At 37.8% G+C, this 22,312-nt stretch overlaps 1 protein-coding gene across 2 annotated transcripts; it reads right to left on the reverse strand.

Annotated features, from left to right (window-relative positions):
* Positions 1 to 835: 835 nt before the first annotated feature.
* Positions 836 to 22,070, reverse strand: STRADB (STE20 related adaptor beta). 2 transcript variants are annotated; one of them, XM_087819667.1, is made up of 12 exons: positions 21,948 to 22,070; positions 18,441 to 18,540; positions 13,730 to 13,810; positions 10,514 to 10,613; positions 7,778 to 7,899; positions 6,259 to 6,367; positions 5,007 to 5,130; positions 3,618 to 3,789; positions 3,217 to 3,321; positions 2,821 to 3,065; positions 2,115 to 2,157; positions 836 to 1,620 (listed from the first exon to the last, which is right to left on the reverse strand). In XM_087819667.1, exons 2-12 carry the CDS (start codon positions 18,450 to 18,452, stop codon positions 1,477 to 1,479), a joined length of 1,257 nt encoding a protein of 418 aa, XP_087675793.1. In that variant the 5' UTR covers positions 18,453 to 18,540; positions 21,948 to 22,070; the 3' UTR covers positions 836 to 1,476. The 2 variants fall into 2 exon arrangements, with proteins under 2 accessions (XP_087675793.1, XP_087675794.1); XM_087819668.1 differs by having other exon boundaries at positions 1,547 to 1,644; positions 21,948 to 22,069.
* Between the last annotated feature and the right edge of the window lie 242 nt (positions 22,071 to 22,312).

A 22,312-nucleotide genomic window follows, 5' to 3' on the forward strand; every position in this document is an offset into this window, starting at 1 on the left:
CATTCACCTTGCAGATCTTGGGACTTGTTAGCCTCCATAATCGTGAGGCAGTCCCTCATTACACGTCTCCTGGGTCTGTTTCTCTGGAGAACCATAATACACTCACAGGAGATCTGAGAGGTACTGTTTCGCTGTCTCTGCCGGCCACCTTTTGCACTACACACATCAGTGCTCCACAGATTCAGAACCCCCTCTATGGTTCCTGTGAGTCTCTCTTGCTGAAGGGAATTTAGGAGGTTGGTGGAATACTAAGCCCCACTACATGTGATCTCAGGGCTTCACCTGGTACACACCTCTTCTCCCTCCTCCACCTTGGCAGGTCTCCGGCTTACTTGATGGAGTGACCTAAACTTTCTTGACAGGGCTGGCCAATAAATGTGAGGAGGTCTGTGTTTCAAATTGTCTATTAATTTATATACTGTTTCTGGTTTTAGTTTTTTAGTCTTAAGATCATCATTTAAAAATAATTTTTAATGGGATGTTAGGCAAGAGTGTACAGATTAAGAAAATCCACTGAAATAGGTCCTAGTTTACCACAATTCAAACTACATACTCTGAGACACAGCATCTCTCTTTTGCTAATATGGTAATATCATGAATTAAGGTCTCTATGTCATTATATGTTCTACCACCTACAGGAGCAAGAAAAAATCATATAAAGGACCAGAACATATCTCCCTCCATTGAATCAAAGACCAGGTTGTCGCCAATTCACAGGTTACGTACATAAACCTATTTGTTTGTAAACGGCTTTCCTTGGCAAAACAAATTAGAAATCTGTTTTAGCTTTGTGAAACCACGCAAAGAAAATAAAAGCATAAACTCAATTCAATAAAACTTTATTGAGCTCCCACGGGGTGCATGAATTTAGGATCTATAACTTACATAAGTAGAAAAGTGTTACTTTAGCCCCTTAAAAAAAAGCAAATCACAACTTCTTTATATATTTCAAGTGAATCATTTAATGTGAGGCTCAGTTTGATATTACCATAAGTATTAACAGAAGAAAATGGAAAAGTATAAGCATTTTCCCTGTTACCAAAACAAGGGTTTCACGCCAGGATCAACTAGCCTGTTGGTCTAACAACAGCTGACCAAAAAGGCTAGAGAATCTGGAAGGAAGAAACGTACTTGGAAGCACTGTCCTTTGAGGGTGCACTCCCCTGAGGGCAGGAAATGTTGAGAGTGTGAACTGGCTCAAAAATTATCAGGAAGAGTTAGTCACAGCCTTGGAAAAACTTTGAAAATAGATGACACTAAATGTAGCTAGATTAAGAATTCTAAAGTTTCCCTGGAGTTGGAATAGCACTCTGAGCTAACTCATGCTCCCTCAAAAAGAGTGGTTTTAAATGATAGATTCTCCAGTGCACCAACTGTATTTTCAAGTATAATTCTAGTATTCATACCTAGCAATACAGAAGAAAAGCAGCAGGGAGAAAGTGTCAAGTATATAGGACATAAAAGAATTTGGCAGCCCTAGAATTCCCAATCTGAGTCTTTTTCATCAGGAAAATCACATTCTGGCTCAGTCCAAGGTGATGCTGGAGGCAGTGCTACTGATGGCTTGTGATAAGCTGGAGGCAACAGTGAAAGTATTGAATCCTGGCTCTCTTCTTTCATCTGTTAAAGAAACTCAAAATAAGGCTGTCGGTACATAAATTCAATACATTAGTTTTGTTAGCAATAAATAACTTTTAAAGAAATCATTAAAAGTGTTTAAAATTGTTTTTAGGTATTTTCACTAAAAATGCCTTTAATTCTGGTCATCTGAAAACAAGAAGTGATAGCCAAATAAACTTATTTTTATCAGAATTTTTTTGCTCTTAAATAATTTTTAGACAATATAGAAAAATAAAATATCTCTAAATCAAAATATCAGCTGAGGATATAGTCACATATTGATATTCCGTTTGTTTTTACTTGTTTTGCAGAATGGATGTATTTTAGAAAGTCTGTAACTGAACTACCAAAATGTTTCTTGATTTTAACTTTATTTTGTAAGAAAGCAATTATTAAGAATCCTGGCAACCAAACTGTCCCATTAAGCCAATAAATGAAGTGACTTTTTAATAGTACTTAAAAACACCTAGACAACAGAAAAAATATCAGCTTACCTGTTTGAAGAAAACATGGGACAATAAACTGCTTGCTGATGGCCTGAAAAATTTTAAGTTATAAAAAATAGAACCTCATATTAGAATATAGATTTTTAGATGTAAAAATATATGAGAAATTAGGTTTAGAGCTATAAAACCCAATACTAAAAAATAAAAAGGAAATATAATGTATGTCAGAAGCCTAATTCTTAGCTTCCTTGACTAATGAGAAGAATTAATTCTGGAGCTATGCTTCAATTAGTCCATAACAACATTTACTGGACACTTCTTATAAGGAGCTTATGCTAGGCATTAAGGGGCTAAAAAAAGATAAGACACCTTATTTCCAAAATATTAATGATAAGATACAGTTATCAATGGTAATAATTTATGTTATAATAGCAGCAACTAACATTTTTGTATTGCTTGGAAATTTCTAAAATGTCTTAACATAAATGCAGTAATTAATGTCCAGAAAGATTAACTGATTTTTATAAGGTGACTTGTTTAGGAAATGAAATAGCTAAACCTGGAGCCAGGTTTTCTGACTTTGAATCATGTATTCTTCCTTTTTGCTCACTGCTTCTACTTGTTCTAGTATTGAGCTTATAATTTTTTTTAATCCAAAGACTGATTAAAGGTTTGAATCTGGCAGGAAGGGAATACTGCAAAGCGTCTGTAAAATATAGAATATGTTTATGTTACTTGAGGTGAAGAATGTTACCTTTTCTCAGGATCTTGTTGCAAACAGAGCTGTACCAAGTTAAAGAAGGCAGGGGAGAAGGTTTTTGAGGATGGTGTTTGCAATCTGTCACTATTGACTGTGCGAGTTCCGCTGGAGACAAGTACACTTTCTCCAATCCCAGAGTCTACACCTGATCGGGAATTCTTCATTCTGGATTCTGACTGAGGGAAAATACTGATATCCAATGGACTGTAAGGAGGACCTTTCAGTTTCTGTAACAGCATCTAAAAGAAAGAAAAATTTCCTTCAACCCTTTTCAGGCAAAATATTAAAACAACAGTAAAGAGTCTACAGCCAAGATGTTTAACACATAGTATCTAGAATATAAGGGATCATATGGAAAGGAGGTAGTTCTGGGATTTTAGGAGCATTTACCTGAGTTCTATGCATGTCCTGGAAAGGTACCTGCCCACTGGCCAATTCACATGCTGTAATCCCAACACTGTAAATATCTGACTTTACGTTATATCCATGTAAATCCTGTAGAACAATAAATTTTAAGTCCTTTAGTGTAAATAACTTAAAAAGTTACATACATGTGCTTTTTTGATAAAGGATGGTGGACAATAGTAGAAAACACTCATAAGTGAGAAATCAAGCTATACCTAATATATGGCACACATTTTAAAATTCCTAACATAATAATTTTGACAAGAAAAAGAAAGTCTTGCAGTAGTGCATTCACCAATCCAAATAAAAAGTCACAACTGTCCTTTAGTCAAGCTTAGAAGACACTTGAGACGCACAGACAACCCAATGCAATGGCCACACCTGACCTGTCTCAGTAGTTCTGGACTCAGCCACGGCTGCACTGATGTGCTGAACTGTGGGAAATCATACACAGCCCTATGCCTCTGTCCGTGCTTAACCAAACTATGCAGGTGGGACAGGCCAGAGAGGGTCACTAGGCCATCACCAGAAATGAGGATATGGCTTGCTTTAAAACTCCTAGAACAAAAAGAAACAATCCTAAATACTAGGAAATTGGCCAATGAAGAAAGAATAAAAATCTGGTCAGAACAAATCAATGTATTCCCTTGGAAATAAAATACTCTTTATAAAGTAGCAGCACGCTGCTATAAATATATAGGAAATGTACAGGGAATTAAGGAATCCTTTCAGCTATTCAATATAGCATTAGGACAAGGAAAGATATAACTGACAGCTACATGTTTGGAAGTGATAATATTTTTTTCAAACTTGGAAAGGAATCAAATAATTTCACTTTTTTAGGATGCTATTGCAAAACACCTAAGGAGAAGTCCAAAGAAAATCAGTTAACTAATATTTAAAGCATAAAGATAAAGTTAAATGCAGTATTATCCAAAAAAGACAGCCTTTCATGGTATTAACACTATTTATAAAGATATGTCTCATACAAAAATTTCCTTTGTCAAATAAAAAAGAGCCTTGTTTTTCATCAAAAACACTGGATTTGGAAACTAATAAGAGCTTCTAATAGACTAACTACAGTAGGATGACCAATAGTCTGGTAAAGTATAATAAAACCTTGATTAGTTACAATACAGTCTGTGAGAAATCCTCAGTTAACCAGAATGCTGCTGAAAAACAATAGTAAGAAAAAAAGTTTTAAGGAGACTGAAACAAGCAACAACAAATAAGCAAGTTTATTTAAAGTAACTTAAAAAGGAAAACAAAGTTCCAGTGTATCTTAAAACAGCACTGTTTTTAACATTCAGCCAATTTTGCATATACAGTTTGGTAACAAGAGAACTGATATTTATATGATAATCTCAAGGTGCTGCAAAATATTTAAGAAAACAAAGGTTGTTACAATTTGTACATGATAGAACTATGACTTAAAGATGAAAAACAGATAAAGGAGCTATTTGCTTAAGGGGAAAAAAGAGCTCACTAGGATCTCACTCCCTACAACTTACATCCCTCATTAGGTTGAGACTTGAGCTCCATGAGGGCAGGTGCTCCACCCCAGCACTGATCACAGCACTCGGCTGAACATTGTGGTAAAGAACACAAAATGTAAGCATCAACAGTATCTATCAGCCCCTTCCTCCCTCTGTTTTCATTTACAAGTTTCCTATCCCTCCTTTCTATACTCAACTGCTCCTTCCTTCCTAAAAGCTCCCTAAAAAATTTCTTCCACTAAAATTCCTTCCTTTTGCAAAATACAAATAAGTAAATACCTGTGAATACAGCCATTTTGGTGTAGATAGTTTAACCCTCTCACTGCTCCAAAGAGAATGTTTCTTATTAAAGTTTCACTCATTCCTTCAGGAAAGTAAGTCCTCAAGAGTTGACTTGCTGAACCTGAAAGAAACCCCTGAAATCTTTAAATAAACATTGAAAGTGATTTTGCTTCTAGCTATATTTTCTTTTTTTAATGATTTTTTATTGCTTAATTGATTTTAGAGGAAGGGAGGGAGGGAGTAACATCAGTTTGTTGTTTCACTTATATATGCATTCATTGGTTGCTTCATGTATGTGCCCTGACCAGGGATCAAACCCACCACCCTGGTATATAGGGATGATGCTCTAACCAACTGAGCTACCTGGCTAGGGCTAGTTATGCTTTAAATGTTCTTTTCAACCATAAACACACGCATATACACCCTTGTTACATTTTAGAGTCTAGCCATTTTCCTGTGCAAAGGTAATTTTCCTTCATGAATATTTAAAAAGACTTCTAATGATACTCTAGAGATGAGAAAAGAGAATTAACAATTTTCAGTATTACTGAAAAAAATACATATTGTGTGTGTATATATGCTTTTTTTTTTGAGAAAACTTGTCAAAACAAATTTTACTTTTTTCAAGTTACAAAAATATGTGCATATCAAATATATTTTAAATCCAGAGACAATTCACAAAAGCTGTCCTAAATATCAGAGTTCTAGAACCCATTCATTCATTTATTCAACATACTTACTGAACACTACTTTGTGCTAGTTACTGTATGAGCACCTAGGTACCCTCAGTGATACACACATACATAATCCTGCCCTCAAGAAGCTCCAATCCAGTGGAGGAGTCAGGTACACACACAGATGTTTATAATCCAGTGAAGTAAGTTTACCATGTAGAGAAATAGGGATGGGGATGACGTGCACAAGCAAAAATACTACTTCTGCCTGAAGAGTGATGGTAGCGCTCCATTGAGACAGGAAGGAAGCTGAAGGCAAGAGAAATCGTGCTCAAAGGCATGGGCTTCTTGGAGAAGCAGTGGTGGGTCACTGCTCATCAGGCCTATTCTACTTTTTTCCTGAAGACTAAAATTCAATATGAACCAGAAATAAAAATATATCATGAAATTTGGAATTGGCCATCAGAGGTATAAATTAAAAGAGGTTAATCATAAATCTAAGATCCCACCCATCCTTATAATTATAACATCCAGGCTAATCTATGAGTTATTTCATCTAGAACGAGTTTTCTTACCATAGGCCATAAACGGAGAAATAGCCCACAGCCAGCTGCCAACAGTGAAAACAGTCCAATAAGTTGTAATATTGGGGTGCCGGAAAAAGTGGGATAGAATCACAGCTTTCTAGGATAAACACATAAGAGAGAAGACATGTAAAAACAACCTTTTTTTCCTTATGATGAAGATAGCAGTAGTGGCAGCTAACACTCAGTAGAGCTTATTAGTAGTACTAACAGCTGTTCTTAGTGCTGTCAGCTCTTTAAATCTCACAACCACTACATGATGTGATACTATGAATCCCATTTTACAGACGAGGACACTTAGAAGTAAGTTAGAAAACTTGTCCAAGAGCACATAATAATAATACAAGTGAGTGGGATGTGAACTTAGACTGTCTGACTCTAGAGGTCATACTCTTATTAACGATACTATATTCTTAGTATAGAAACATTTAAAAAAATACATAAATAGTCCTTGCAGGGTGGCTCAGTTGGTTGGAGCATTGTCCTGCACATCAAAAGGTTGCGGGTTGGATTCCTGGTCAGGGCACATACCTAGGTTACGGGTTGGATCAATGCTTCTCTCTTATTCGAATGTTTCTCTCTCTCTCCCTTCCTCTCTCTCTCTAAAAATAAATGAAAACATATTCTTGGGCAAGGATTAAAAAAAATCACTCACATAAATATATGATGATAAAAGTAACTGCTGCCCTAGCCGGGTTTTCTCAGTGGTTAGAGCATCAGACTGAAGAGTCCTGGGTTCAATTCTGGCCAAAGGCACATACTTGGGCTGCAGGCTCGATCCCCTGACCCTGTCAAGGCATGTGGGGGAGGCGGCCAATCAGTGTGTCCCTCTCACTTCAATGTTTCTCTCTCTCTCTCTCTTCCACCCTCTCTGAAAAGCAATGGAAAAAATATCCTCGGGTGAGCATTAAAAAAAAGAAAAAAAAGTAACTGCTAACATTACATCACAGAGAAAACTACTGTTAACATTTTGGTATAACTTCTTCCAATCTTTTTTCCTGTGCAATATACATGTGCACATATGAACATTTTGAAAATAAGGGCAATAGTAAAACAAAATCTTTTCCCTCTTTATTTCGAAAATGATTAGTGACAATTAAAAGAGTATTATAATATTCCTGAAAGGCAATTCTGTTAAAATTTATCAATTTAGAAGTTAATTTTACTTAACTAGATGAAAGGAAACTGCTTTTGTTTCTTCCATTTCTCCATGTGACTATTTGTGAATGGACTGATTAGGAGTATTGTGTATCTTTAGACCAGCATTTCAAATATGATATTCACTTGGAAGAAATTTGTAGCAGTTACCAAAGTTTGAATATATTTGTTCTTTCATGGTTCTGGCTTCCAAGTATTCTTCCAATTCTGTAATTGCATGTTTATTAGAAGAAAGAAATCTACCCTTCTCTAACAGAAAGAACTATTAATTTGGGGGTGGGGGAAGAATTCTTACAGATGTAACTCCTCAAATGGACAGTACTTTAAATGTATTATTTTTTTGTATTGCTACCTGTAAAGCTTTCAGGCGTTCTTCAGTGCAGTTTTCCAGATTTGTAATTTTTATAGTCACCAGTGTTCCTGTGGGAGTATGCCGTGCAAGATGGACAGAAGTCAAGTTGTCAAACCCTCTTCCTATAATCAGACATAAAACTTGTGTTAGCAACCAAAGAAGAAAAAAACTGATAATTTGAACATCAAAATTTAAAAATTCTGCTCTTCAAGAAAATGTAAAGGCAAACCATTGATTGACAATATTAATAATACTTATAACTGACAAGACTTACATCCAGAGTATATAAATAACTCTTACAACTCTATAATATAACAAAAAAACTCAATTAAAAATGGGCAGAAGATTAAATAGGCAATCCAAAAAAGAAGATATAGGAATGGCCAATAAGCACACAAAAAGATGCTCAAAATAGGAAATGCAAATTAAAACCACAACAATACACCTATTATAATGGCTAAAATTGTGACTTGATAAACAAATTGTGATTTGTTCAAACAATGAAATGCTATTCAGTAATCCCTTATACACACTTCAAGTCCCTGGCAACCACTAATATGATTTTTGTCATATAAATGGTATAATAAAGGATGTAGTCTTTTGTGTCTGGCTTCTTTTATTTAGCAGACCACTTTGGAGATCCATAGTGTATGCTTCAGTAGTTAATTTCTTTTTATTACTAAGTAATAATTCATCCTATGAATATACCACAATTTATCCACTTACAAGCTGATAGATAATTTGGAGACTATAAATCAAGCTGTTAAAAACATTCTTTAGTAACTATCTTTTCATTTCTGTTTGGCAAACTCCTGCGACTAGAACTACTAGGTCATGCATGTATAACCTTGTAAGAAGTTGCCAAACTCTTTTTGAAAGTGGCTGAACCATTTTGTGCTCCCAAAAGCAATGTATTAGAGCTGCAATTGCTCTTAATGACACCAGCATTTGGTGTCAGTTTTTAAAAATATCTAGAGTGGGACCTATTAATAGGCACTTAGTAAACATCAGTTAGTTCCCTCCCTCTCTCCACAGTCACCAAATTCTGCCTTTTATCTTTATCTTTAAAAAGACATCTCAAATTCATGCGTTCCTCTACAGTGTTGGCATCACTACCTTCATTCAAGTCCTGTCCTCTTTCCGGGACAGATGCAGTGACTTCCTCACTATGCCCTGTATTCCCAACCAGGGCATGCATCAAAATTACTGAGGGAACTACTTCAAAAGCCTATGCCTAACTTCCATTTGCCAGAAATTTGGTTCTGTGATGGGATATAGGCATTGCAATTTTAAAAAATACTCAGGTGATGACGATGGTACTTCCTCATCACTGATCTACACCTTCCAGAATGCCACCTGGAATTGCTGCCAACTGTCCTAAATTCAGCATTTTATCAATAGAAAGATACTACAGTGCAGCATCTGAAAGCTTAGACCCTATGGTCAGAAAGGTTTGCTTTCAAATCACTAGCTATATGGCTGTTAAATCTCAGAGCCTCAGTATTCTTACCTGCAAAATGGTAGTTGTAAAAGGGTAAACTGAAAAAATACATATAAAATGTTCAGCATACTGCCTTTTAGATGCTATTATTACCATCATCACTATTCCACAATGTCTTCCTAGCACAGAGGATAAATTCCCAATTTCTGCCTTAAATCCTCTGAGTAATAAAGTGGACAAGTTGGGGGGACTGACACAGTCTGAACGTCTAACTACACCACATGAAGTCTTTCACGTGCTCCAAGCCTCCCAGACATATCTCCTACCACTGCCTGCTCTCCCCTTGTTCCCACGTCTAGGTAACTATGTGGCGGTCCCTTCCTAACCATCCCTCCTCAGTCATCTATTGAAGCAAATCTTTTTTATCTTTTTTAAACTGACACCATCTGAACCTCCTTTCTAAGGGTATTTCCACCAGCGCTATTTTAGGAAAGGTCAGATCCTTTTCTAAGGGAGGGTCAATGACCTAAGCTTGGCCAACTGGAGAATGGAGTGAGTGACATAAAGAAGCGAGGCAGTTAGCACTCACTGCTGTGGGATCCACTGTCTGGTGGTGTAAGCACCCTACTAGGCAGTATACTACCTAGGCTGCTCCTATGCCACGGCCCTGGCTGTGGTTCTTGCTTTCTTCTAAGCCTATATTTATTTCTCTAGCCAATAATTCTGTTAGCAACATTTGTTTAATTTGTTTAAAAATTTCCTCTTTTGCTTATTAGGATTATTTTCTAATGCTTGTAACAAATACCCTTACTAGAACATCTAGCAAACTTTTCTTCATTCTCAGGATCCAGCTCCTTTTTGCTATCTTTCTTGACTCCCAGATGGATAGTCCGATGCTCCATCTTCTCTGTTCAGCACTTAGCACACCTCTACTATAATACCCTCTAGTGGATAAAGCAAAGCTATCTCATGTGCTCATCTTCCCAGAGAGAACATGAACTCCTCAGGTGTTTTACATGGCTTTATATCCCTAGCATCTAATACAGCACCTGTAGTGCTTAATAGGTGTTTCTGAATTTCCAGAGCAAATATTTCACATGTATAAGCCTCTAAATAATAACCAATACTGTTCCAAACTTAACTGAGATACGTTTCTACAACAGATGGGATTTTAGGTGAGTTTTTATGTTAAAAGAAAGTAATTTGGTTAAAGGACTATGACTAAAAAGATCTTTTTGTCATCAATTTCATTTCTAACAATGAAGGATCAATTATGTGAAATTCATGATTATTACCTATTTCCACTTGGAGTTCATAGTGAGAAACGTTGGTGGAACAGATTGCTTCACTGGGTCTAGCAGATGGAGACAACCAGGGGAGGGTTGACTTATCAACCTGCATTGTTTTAGAAAGATGAAAACAAAACAGGTATAAACTTTTTTGGTCCCCCAATCTAAAATACAAATATTGTATTTTCAGACATACAAGTGTTCATGAGGAATGCACACTGAAGGGTGACTTAAGACACTGTTTTAAGAGCTAAAAAGAATTTACAATTGCTAATAATTGATGCTAGTTAGAAAGCTATAAGCCTACAGAGGAGCGGGCAGGAAAAACAGATTTATAGGTGGTGAAGAACACTTTCCAGCACAATTTCCAGGAAGTATTTGTAGGAGTTGCTAAGAATGGTTAGTTCTTCAAGGTAGGTAATAAATAAATATACCAAAGGAAGAGATGCAGGGACCAGTGAGGAATTATTTTATGCTTGTGCTATTGCTTCAAGTGATGGCAAGTTTTATCCATTACACCTACAGGTATAATAGCTCAGCTAGTGGTGGTGTTAACAGTCAAGGAACAATTTCCACACTCTAGTTCATTAAAATTGCTGAAAACTGAAGATGTGTTTCACAGGATGAAATGAATCAGAAGGGAGCTCAGAAAAAAAAAATAAACATCAAGAAATGCGAAAGTACAGACCTCCTGAGTCAATGACCATGAACCAATAGGGGGTGTCTCACAGGGTGCTTTAGCGTCAGAGTCCTAGGTCTGCACCAATCCCAGGGACAGTGAAACACACATGCAGGAGAGAGAGGAGGCCAACACCACTGGTGTCACATGATAGCCATGAGGCTCTCCCAAAGGACACCAGTACTCCAGAAGATACTTAGGAGCCTCACAGGCACCAGCAGGTGGCTAGAAGCTTATTACTGCCTCCAAGGTAAATAGAAAAAGGTGTTAGAAATGGTATCACTATACTATGTGCCAGGAATTGTGCTAACTACTTTTTATATCCTTAACTCTACATGTTCCCTAACGTTTTAAGAGAGTAGAAAAATATAATTATAAGCCCTTGGCTAAAGATGAATAAAAGTGAATATTGTTAAAGAGGGATGAAAGATTATCAAAAGAAGTTCTATACCATTGGAAACAATCCCAGTGAAAAAAAGGAGAGAAATATAAATAAATTTAATTTCTTTAGGACAGGTAGTCCTCAAATAAACTCAGACTTAAAGAACACATGTAAGAGACAGAAAGAGCATATAACAATTAAAACAAAACCTGACAACCTGAAGCCTGTCAGGGAGGCTAGGGTACAGAGTGAACTGAGGCTGACAGTTAACTGCCTGAGAAAAATGGCATAAGGTTACCAGGTGATGGACTGAAATCAGACTGATCAACCTGTACTTTGCTTCGATCTTCTCCATTAGGGAAATAGTCTCCTTTAAACTAAAAGGGGTAAATATGTTATAAATAACTAACTCAAGACCAAAACAGGTTATTTTAAGTAGGTCCAAACCTCCAGACCAGAAACAATTAAATCTAGGATATTAAGTCTGCAGACATAGCAGAACTCAGACAAGAAACCAGAATGGAAATAGTCCAACACTGACCCAATTTTCAAAAAAGGGAGAAAACTATGAAGGGGCCAGCTTGCTACAGTTCCCCAGTCAAGTCTGATATCAAATTACTAGACAGATGAATTATGAACACTTAAGAAAACAATGTGGTAATCACAAGACAACATAGGGTTACTAAGAACAAATCATCCCACACTAATCTCTCTTCACTTTTTGATTTAATGACTAGTTAGAGAATTAGAAAGCAAAAAACCAAAGTCTTAAAGAGATATTTGTATACCCATATTCACAGCAGCATTATTCACAATAGTTACAACAGGGAAGCAACCAGTGTTCATCCATGGATGAACCCATAAGCAAAATGGGGTATATACATACAATGGAATATTATGCAGCCTTAAAAGTAAGGAAACTCTGAAATCTGCTGCAACACAAATGAACCTTGAGGACATTATGCTAAGTGAAATAACTAAGTCACAGAAAACAAATACAGTATGATTCCACTTATATTAGATTCTAAGAGTTGTGTGGATACTGTGGTGCATAGCCAGCTTTGCTTTCAGAATGGAGATGCTAATCTCCCCAACTACTAGGACAGCTAAGTCTTTACAGGGAACTGCCCTCCTTACTTCCCTGGGGTCAGCTTGTATACTGGTGGATACAGGAGTAAAAATGCCCAGAGCCCTTGGACAACTGGGACAATTGGGTAGAGCCATGCCAGCTCCAGAAATGCTCATGGGAAAGGCTAAGGCCTCTCTTCAGATTTCTTGGGTACAACCAACACTGCTTTCTCCACCTCTCATAAGTGTTGGTTGAGAGAGAATTTCCCAATAAACTTCCTGCATGAAAAAAAAAAAGTTTAGGCTTTATACCATAGGCTTTTGGAAACCAATGAAAAGTTTTAAAGCTGGAAAAGTGACACAAGCAGGCCTATATAGGTAACAATGTGAATACTGATCTGAGTGGTGAGAGGCTGTTATATGTGTGTCTAGGAAACTAGAGGCAATGAGTCTACATGCAATAGTCCAGGTGAAAGATGATGAGACTTGAGTAGCAGCAGTGATCAGGTGAAGGAGGGCATGGACTCAAGGGTATTTCAGATACAGATTCATAAGGCTTCGTGTATAACTAGATGTGGGAGCAGAGGCAGAAGCAGTGTGAGGATAATTCCAGTGTCTAGTTAGGATGACTTAGTAGATGGGTTTTCATTAGCCAAAGCAGGAAACATAATGTGTTGGTGAAGTCTGAGATTAAGGTTTTACTCAAACTGCATAAAGATGCCTTTGAAAACCCTAATCCAAGGTATTCCACAGACACCTCTGGTGGCCAAGAATGAGCCAGGGTTGTAGGTAAAAGTGTGAAAATCATCAGTTCTGCTTGATGTCAGGGTCCCCTCTTGACCTGAAGGAAAACCTGAGGTCGCTCCAGGATAATCTAAAATCTGAGCAACTGAAGCCATAGGTGAGACTGCTCAAGGTGAGATGGCTTAGGAAAATGAGAAGAGGCTAATTATAGACCTTGAGAATAGCAGGAGTAGAGGGAGAAGAAATAGTAAAAGACTCTGTAAAGAAGAAGAGATATAAGAGAACCAGGAGTGAATGGTATTACAGAAGGCAAAGGAGGAGTATTAATTGTACTCAATCATTTTCTTACCAAGTTTTGATGGAAACTGGTTTCAGACTGTTTTTCAGGTCTGAGTGATTCAACTTGTGTTCGTGAAGTGCAGAAACAATCCTGGAAATTCAGAAATGAATTAAATAAGTGAAAAATAAGCCACAAAATAAGCAGAGGTGGCATGTGGATACAAAAAGGCCTAGTGACTGGGGTGAGGGGCAGAGAGAAAGGGTAGCATGCAGGAACCTGGAACTGAAACCAGGACTTATACTGTGGAGGTACTCAGTATGGGAGAGGAGGGAGAAGCAGCTGCATGTGCAGAAGAAAAATTTCACCTGTTACAATTCTACTTGGCACTATCTCTGATCCTTGTCTTTTCTCTGGAGGTCACAGTATCAGTTCATTTTTATAGCTGGTGTTGATACTGAACTCTTCCATCAACTTTGCAGTTTCCTTATGAATATTTAGCTAAAGATTATTCTGCTGTACCCATTATAATTTTTATTTTGATCCTCAGATTTTTTTTTTCTTAAGTGTAGGAACCATTTTAATCCACATTAAACCACACATTGAGTGTATATGAAATCACTTTTGTTTCTTAAGGTGACAAACACCTTTGATTTCAACTCAATGCAAATTAAGAGACTTAGTTCTATTATCACAATTTACATTTTCCCGCATTTTTAACCCATGATCTTATTATAACATATTGCCAATAAAGAAATGTAACACGTATATGTGATTTATCTCATCGTCAATGAGTGGGGTGAAGCTCACCTTATACTATTTAGGAAGAAAGGTCATGTCAAAAGAAAAGTATGAACAAATTCTACAAAAGAGACTTTTATGATAAATTATTATCAAGCATCTCATGAACATGCATTTTTATGTGAACATTAAAGTACTAATATCAAATGAGAGTTTACATACAATGAATCCATCCATTAACACTTTGTAGTTAGTTACTTAAAAATAATCAAACTTCCTTTCTTTTAAAATATGCCAGAATTTCTCACTAATCAAACTAATCATTTTCCCAGTTAGCCTGAATTACTAATTTTTTTTATTTTTTAAAAAATACATCTTTACTGATTTCAGATAGAGGAAAGGAGGGGGGAGAGAGAGTTAGAAACATCAATGATGAGAGAGTCATTGATCGAGCCCACAACTCGGGCATGTGCCCTGACCGGGAATCGAACCCTGATCGCCTGGATCCTAGGTCGACGCTCAACCGCTGAGCCACGCCTGGCCGGGATGAATTACTAATTATTTTAAGTTGGATTCCTACAGTATCTTATCAATGGTATCACAATAATTTGATATATATATCCCCACTGTGGTTAAGTAAAACTTGCCCTTGAAGAACAGAAGCTAACAATGTCAAGATAGTTGTAGAATCATTTCCTTTGCCAAGTTTCTATTGATTTGGCTAGGGTGAATAAACTTTACAGTAACAGTTTTTGAAGATACTTATGACTGTTGCTCATACTGAAAATAACCATCAGTTAGGTAATTTATATATTATATTTGATATTTATATATTTTTTGCAACATTTACTCTGAAATTTTCACATAATAATTAACATCATTGTGCTGAAAGGAGTTATCATAGCAGGCCTAAAACTGCTATCATTAGAAAAGGCCTGCTTGCAAGACTGAGCCTTGGCTGGTATTTAGGAATTTAATTTTTGGTAGAGTTCCAACCATTCCCTGATAAGAATGGCTCACAGTGCCTAAACTGTTTGTGCAAACTATGATTTATGTTGAACACCTGCTTTTTTTCAGGGAGTCTGGAATTTGTTACCTGCTGGCAGAAGGTACCTACATAACCAATTCCCAATAAAAACCCTGAGAATGAGTCTCTAATGGGCTTCCCTGGTAAGCAATATTTCACACATGTTGTCACAACTCTGGGGGAATTAAGCACATTGTAAGTGACTCCACTGAGACAGTCTTCTTGGAAGTGTGTGCCTGGTTTCCTCTGAAATTCATTCCACCTGCCTTTTCCCTTTAATGATTTTGCTTTGTATTTTTTTGCTGTAATAAATCTTAGTTGTGAGTATGACTATATGTTAAGTTTTCCAAGTCCTTCTAGCAAATTACCAAACTCTGAAGTGGTCTTGGCAAGGAGGAACTCTGACACAGCTATCAAAATACACTCGAGTATGTAAAAAGAATCTTTCTCTCTAAAAAAAATGCCCATAACTTTTTTGGATGGAAGAGAAGTTAATTTAAGACATATTGGGCATATTTTTTAAAACTTAAATTAACCCTAATTTATTTTCAAAATAAGAGCTGTGATCCATGTTTTCAGTTTATAGAAATATAGATAACATTTTTTAAACTAACATGCTGAAATTCTATTTCATTATCTTTATATACAACTTTCACAGTGCAAGAAAGTGGTCACTGTTAAATATAAGGGCAGCTAAAACCAGCCAGTATTACAAGGCAGAATATTTTTGCTGACCCCTTCCTACAAAATGTGAGCATGTTCACTAGATACCCAGATAATAAAAAAAATTTAAAAATCACAAAATAGTCATACTTTATTCTTAAAAACATTTTTATATCAACTGAATGCTGTTGAATATAACAGCTCATGAAAAATCAACAAATGAATCTCTTTTAGGCAGTGTAATGATTTAAAACCATCCAAAATATTTTTGAATGTAGTATTTTATCCATTATCATAACAGCCAAGTGAAAAGCAGTTAACCCTATAGAGAATCTAAAGGAAAATATTTTACTTATGCTGCTCCTTTGAAAACACCATTTCTTAATTCTCAAATAAAGGGTAAAAGTTGAATGGTGAAGAGTCCTTCATCTTCATAAGTAAAAACATCAACTTTGTCTCAGTTGTACAAATATCTCATTTAAGAAAAAACATGAATATTTTGAGTCAAAGGATTCTAAATATTTTGCCAGGCTGGTGTGGCTCAGCTGGCTGAACTTTGTTCCATACACCAGGAGGTCACCACCAGGTTTGAGTCCTGGTCAGGGCACATGCCCAGGTTGGGGGCTCAATCCCCAGTAAGGGGTGTGCAGGAGGCAGCCAATCAGTGTTTCTCTCATCAATGTTTCTGTCTCTCTCTCTCCCTCTTCCTTCCTCTCTGAAATCAATAAAAACATATTTTAAAAAAGAAGGATTTGAAATATTTCATAATTGCAGGAAGAATATAATTTAAAGTAAAATTATTAATAAATTGAATGAATAAAAATCACCCATTATCATATTCTATTATTTTTCATAAAAACCATAATTATGGAATAGATTAAGATATCCTTTTTACAAAATTTGGAAGCCCTGGGCAACCATACAACTCCTCTGAATCTCGGAATCTTTATCTACCAAATGTCCTTTTACATCTTATCCAACTTATAAATTAATATAAAATTGTTAATCTTAAGAAATCCTTTAGAGCAGAGGTCAACCGACTATGTGACCCACCACCTTTTGCAGTTTTACTGGAACACAGACACATTCATCTACATATTGCCTACGGTTGCTTCACACTGCAGCAACAGAAAAGTAATTTAACAGAGACCACATAGCACACAAATATTATCTGGCTCTTTACAAAACAAGTTTGCTGATCCTTGCTTTGGAAAATGAAGTGGGTATCTCACCTCAATGTATTTTCCAGATATATAAAGTTCCCCCTTTTAAGCAGAAGAGCTGTACTTTAAACATAAAGTAAATGTATTCTATATTTTCTATATAACTAATAATACATTCTCCTAACTTCATAGTTCTGCCTTAGACTTGGCAAAAGAAGGTGTTGACTGGCAGATATGAGTTTGAGTCCTGGCTCTAATTCTTCGCAATCTTGGGCCAAACTCAAAATGAGGATTATACCACATGTCCTGCCAATCACTCACAACTTTGAAGACTGAAAGAGATAAAATGTATGAAAGTTTTCTGTAAACTACAAATCCTCATGCAAATGCACTCTTCACTTTTTAAAAGATCCCTGCTTTAATATAATTCAAATATTCAAGTTTTCTATTCTATATAAAACAAGATGAAAGTCATAAAACTACTTAATCTAAAGTAGACACCAATATCTAAAGTATATTAGATAAGGTTCTATTAACAGAAAACAAGTTGTTATATACACCTCATATTACACATTGATCCAAATGCTTTTTGTCTTGTTAAGTCAAGGGCTTATTTTAAATATTATTTTGCTTGCCTTTAGACAGTTGGAAATTTGTAATAGAGATTTTTGAAAGATTTAAAGGATAAGGCATATCCAAGTACAGCATATATATGAAAAAAAAAAATGGGTGTGGGTCAAAGGAACAGAATTTTGAGTATATCAGAAAAGTATAGGAGCCCTGCCAGTGTGGCTCAGCAGTTGAGCATTGACCTAGGATCCAGGAGATTGTGGTTCGATTCCCGGTCAGGGTACATGCCTGGGTTGTGGGCTTTATCCCCAGTATGAGGAGTAAGGGAGGCAGCTGATCAATGACTCTCTCATCATTGATGTTTCTATCTCTTCCTTCCTCTCTCTGAAATCAATAAAGATATATTTTTAAAAAAGAAAAGTATAGGAGAAATTATTTTTTGAAGAAACAAAAACTCAATGAAAATTTAACTCATTTCTTAAGACCAGAAGTCATTCAGGTCAAAATAACATCTCAAAGTAAAGAATATCTCATCTGAATATGCCTTTTGTTATGGCTCTGCATTACCATCTAACTACTCTGATGGCACTAAATTAGATCCACGTTAATAAAAACTTACCAGAAGAGACATTGAATCGCTTTAGTTCATAGAAAGTAACAAAAATCCATCTATGGCAGAGAAGATTATTGCTTTATCTTCAAGATGCAGAAATATCCTACTATAAAAAACAAAAGCAAAATAATTTAGATTTACATAAAGATTTCTTGAAGAATTGCCATAAACCCACACAATATTTAGGCACCTATTCTGACACAAGGACTAGAGACATTCCTGGAAAGTGTCTTTAAAGAGCATTTCTGTTGGCCCGGCTGGCATGACTCAGCTGTTGAGCATCAACCTATGATCCAGGAGATGGCTGTTCAATTCCCTGTCAGGGCACATGCACCGGTTGCAAGCTGGATCCCCAGCAGGGGGCATGCAGGAGGAAGCCAATCAATGACCCTCTCATCATTGCTGTTTCTCTCTCTCTCTCTCTCCCTCCCCCTTCCTCTCTCTGAAATCAATAAAGACATTTTTAAAAAAGCATTTCTGTTTACTGAACACTATATGAGCTCTGACATAACAGAAAGGCAGAGTGAAGTTGAAGGGAGGTCCTGGATCTTTTCAAAGCCTTAATATATCTGCATCTCTCCTTCACTATGTTTTCTGTACTTTTTAAAAGAACCCTAAGCAAATGTGAAAACAGTATAAACAATGTTGAACCCATTTTTGATATAAATGGTGCTCCAACAAGTCCAATGATTCCACTTGTAAGTAAACTTTGAAGCTTCCTGATCAGATTAATTGCCCTTTAAATTATTTGGATTCCCTGACCAGCAAATTTGGAAAAAATAAGGATTAGTAATAAACTAAGAATTAATAATATTTTCTTGCTGCCACACATCTAAAAAAAAGGAGAGAATTTTTTTCCAATTTTCATGTGAAAATAACATTTTTTGTAGGTTGAATTTTTTTACCTTATTTTTAGTTCTCAATCCTATTCTTGAAATTTATTGACAGATATGAAAGATATGCAGATTATTATGCAAATAATCCCTGTCCACTTTCACTAATAGAGTATTAAGTTCAATAGTTTATGAAGACTCTGCAACAGATTGAGAGTTAAAATAGTAACTTCTTCAGATTCAAGGAACTGCAAAAGCCCCACTAAAAGTTTCCAGGTCTTTTTGAAAAGAAAGGGTAATAATGCTCTGAATTTGCTAATTCCTGGGTATTTCCTTAAAGCTAATCAGTATCTTTTCTTTCATATACATTGTGCTTCATTACTTCATTTTAATAATGAAGTCCTCAAGTTTGATGAAGGCATCTGCAAATATCTGAGCAAAATGAGAAAGGAAAACCTTGCAAACCACAGATATCATAGAGTGGTACTCAATTTTACTGCTAAGGAAAGATATGAATTTATTCAGGATGGTCACTACAAACCAAAGGTAAAGAGGGGGAGGAAGAAGAACCCGAAAGTGTGATTATTTTGTCATCTGTCATTCACTATATCAATTTAAGGCGCTGGAAGTTGCTATGTGACAAAAGGAGGAATGCAGTGCCTGCCCTGCCCACCTTCCAGTGTGATTGAAATCAAATGAGATACTTCTTCCAGAAAGCACCCATAACTACCAAACACTGTATCAAATATAAGAGCTTGAGTGGATACTCTGAAAGGCACACTCAAATATACTGGTGCGAAATGGTATGGCTCATTTGGACAGTTAGTTGGCAATATTTTGATAAACGTGAAAATGTTCATACCCTTTGACCCAGTAAAATTCTCACTTCTAGTAATCTATTCTAAGGAAATAAGTAAGCAAATGAAGAAACCATATATACATAGAAAGTCATTTCACAGTTGTTTAATAAATGGCTACTATGGATCCGGCACGGTATGGGCATTGGGGACACTAACTGGTGATACGGCAGATAAGGCCTTGACCACTTGTACCTTACCTTCCCACAAGCAGAAAGACTAGGGATGTCATGATGAACTGAATTTTCTGGTTTTTAGAATTTTGTTTTCTGCTTTTTCCATTTACTATCAGTAAGTTCTTTTTCTTTTTTTCTTAAAGTTTTCATTGATTTCAGAAGGAGGGACAGGGAGAGACACATAGAACATCAAATGATGAGAGAGAATCATCTATGGGCTGCCTCCTGCATGCCCCCTACTGGGGATAGAGCAGGAAACTCGGGCATGTGCCCCGACCGGGAATCCAACCCTGACCTCCTGGTTCATGGGTCCGATGCTCAACTCCTGAGCAACACCAGCAGGGCAGTAAGTTCTTTCTTAACAACAAAACCTTTAAACTTCATTACCTTACCTATTTTTCAGAAAAACTCAGAAGAAATGGGCACAAGCTGTTAGAATTGTTAGTTCTAAAGGGGTTGTCCCCACGGGATGGTTTAATCCCAGAGGTTTTTGCTTAAGACACACCAGTCTATTAAGAGATAATTTTACAAGACATTTTGAGGTCAAGGCAGCAGCTGCACCTAGTAAGGGGCAGGGAGGTGTGTGTGTGTGTGTTGAAGGAGAGGAGGGGATTTGCTGTCACTTTTCTCTGCATGCTCTTTCACTAGGTATGAACATAAATGCTTTTTAAAAATTCACATTTCAGAGGCCAGATTTTTTAAATGTATTCACAAGTACCTCAGTGTGGCCCCTTGCACTTGTATTTAAAAAGCTAATTAGGATAAAGCTTTATAAATAATTTAAATTTGTCCTATAATAGAATGGTAGTCCGAAGGTTTTAATCTGAAAGGGTGACACTTTCTGTGCAAATCAGGAGCTTCGTCTACTTACAGCACTTGGGGTTTTGAGTCGACTTAAGCATCCAACAGCCCATTGTTATAGGGAATGCAAAAAAAACCCTTATTTAACTCTTTGCTGAGCTTTAAAACTACTGTAATTTTCAAAGTGATTTTGGGAACCCATAATATTCATAATATCTTTAAAAACTATAGCAATGCACAACTCGGTAGAATTTTCCAAACTTAGTATGGTGACTCATGCTTTCAAAACACATTTACTGACCGCCTACTGTGTGCTCTGTGCTAGGCAGGCGTTGTGTCTTAAATGCCGATCAAGTTCTGAGCAAAAAAGGTACCTGACAAAACCAACCCACGAGGGCAACGGTGAACTTAAATACTGAAGACAAAACGAAGCCTGAGCGTTTGCTTTTGTGAAAAGTTCCTTCCTAGTCCTGCTTTGGAGGTGAGAGTGGGGTGCTCTGTAGCGAACTCAAAGTAGGCGGCAGGCACACAGAGTCCGAGCCAGGGGGTGTCTCCCGTGTGGAGACTTCGCCAGGCCCCCGAGCCGAGAGCTGCGGGGACAGCGCCGCGGGCGGCTCAGAGCCCGCGCACCTGGCGCCGCCAGCCCCAGCGGGCTCCGCCTACCGACACGCAGGTGCCTCCGCCACCGCACGGCGAGCGGCTCGCCGCGGAGCCGGAGCTGCGCCGGGGGCACCGGGGCCGCGCTCGGGGCGCGGCGGCGAGTTCTAGCACCGGGCTTCCCACGGCGCGCGCGGACCCAGCCGCCCTCGTTCCCGTTCCCTCCCGGACCCGGCCTCCCCTCGTTACCCTGGAGGCGATCACGGCCAGGACTCTTCCTCAGGCGGCCAGCGGTGCGCGGCCTGGGCGGGCGTGGGAGCCCGGTCCGCCCAGGGGCACGGCAAGCGCACAAGGCCCGCTCCCGGCGCCGGCCGCGGGGCGCAGGAGGCCGGCGCGACCCGGACTGGGGCGGTCCGCCAGGAACTCTGCCCCAGTCCCAGGCTGTCTGGACGAGACTCGCCCCACCCCGACCCCGGGGTCGCGGCCCCGCCTCCCAGCCCAAGGCCAGGCCCCTAGGGGGCGGGCCCTCCGGTCTTGGGGGCGGGGCCTCCGGGCTTGGGGCGGGGCAGAGGCGGAACTACAACTCTGGAAGCCGAGGGGACGCGGTGACGAGA

This window comes from Miniopterus natalensis, chromosome 8 (assembly GCF_054644295.1).
Source record: "Miniopterus natalensis isolate mMinNat1 chromosome 8, mMinNat1.hap1, whole genome shotgun sequence".
In the NCBI taxonomy this organism is placed as follows: Eukaryota; Metazoa; Chordata; class Mammalia; order Chiroptera; family Miniopteridae; genus Miniopterus; species Miniopterus natalensis.

Bases quoted from the DNA above. Each gene is read 5' to 3' on its own strand.
- STRADB (XM_087819667.1), bottom strand. The intron at 10,614-13,729 runs GTAAGAAAATGA...AAAACAATGCAG, and splicing joins CCAGTTTCCATCAAAACTTG to GTTGATAAGTCAACCCTCCC. The intron at 6,368-7,777 runs GTAGCAATACAA...TGTTTATCCTAG, and splicing joins AACGCCTGAAAGCTTTACAG to AAAGCTGTGATTCTATCCCA.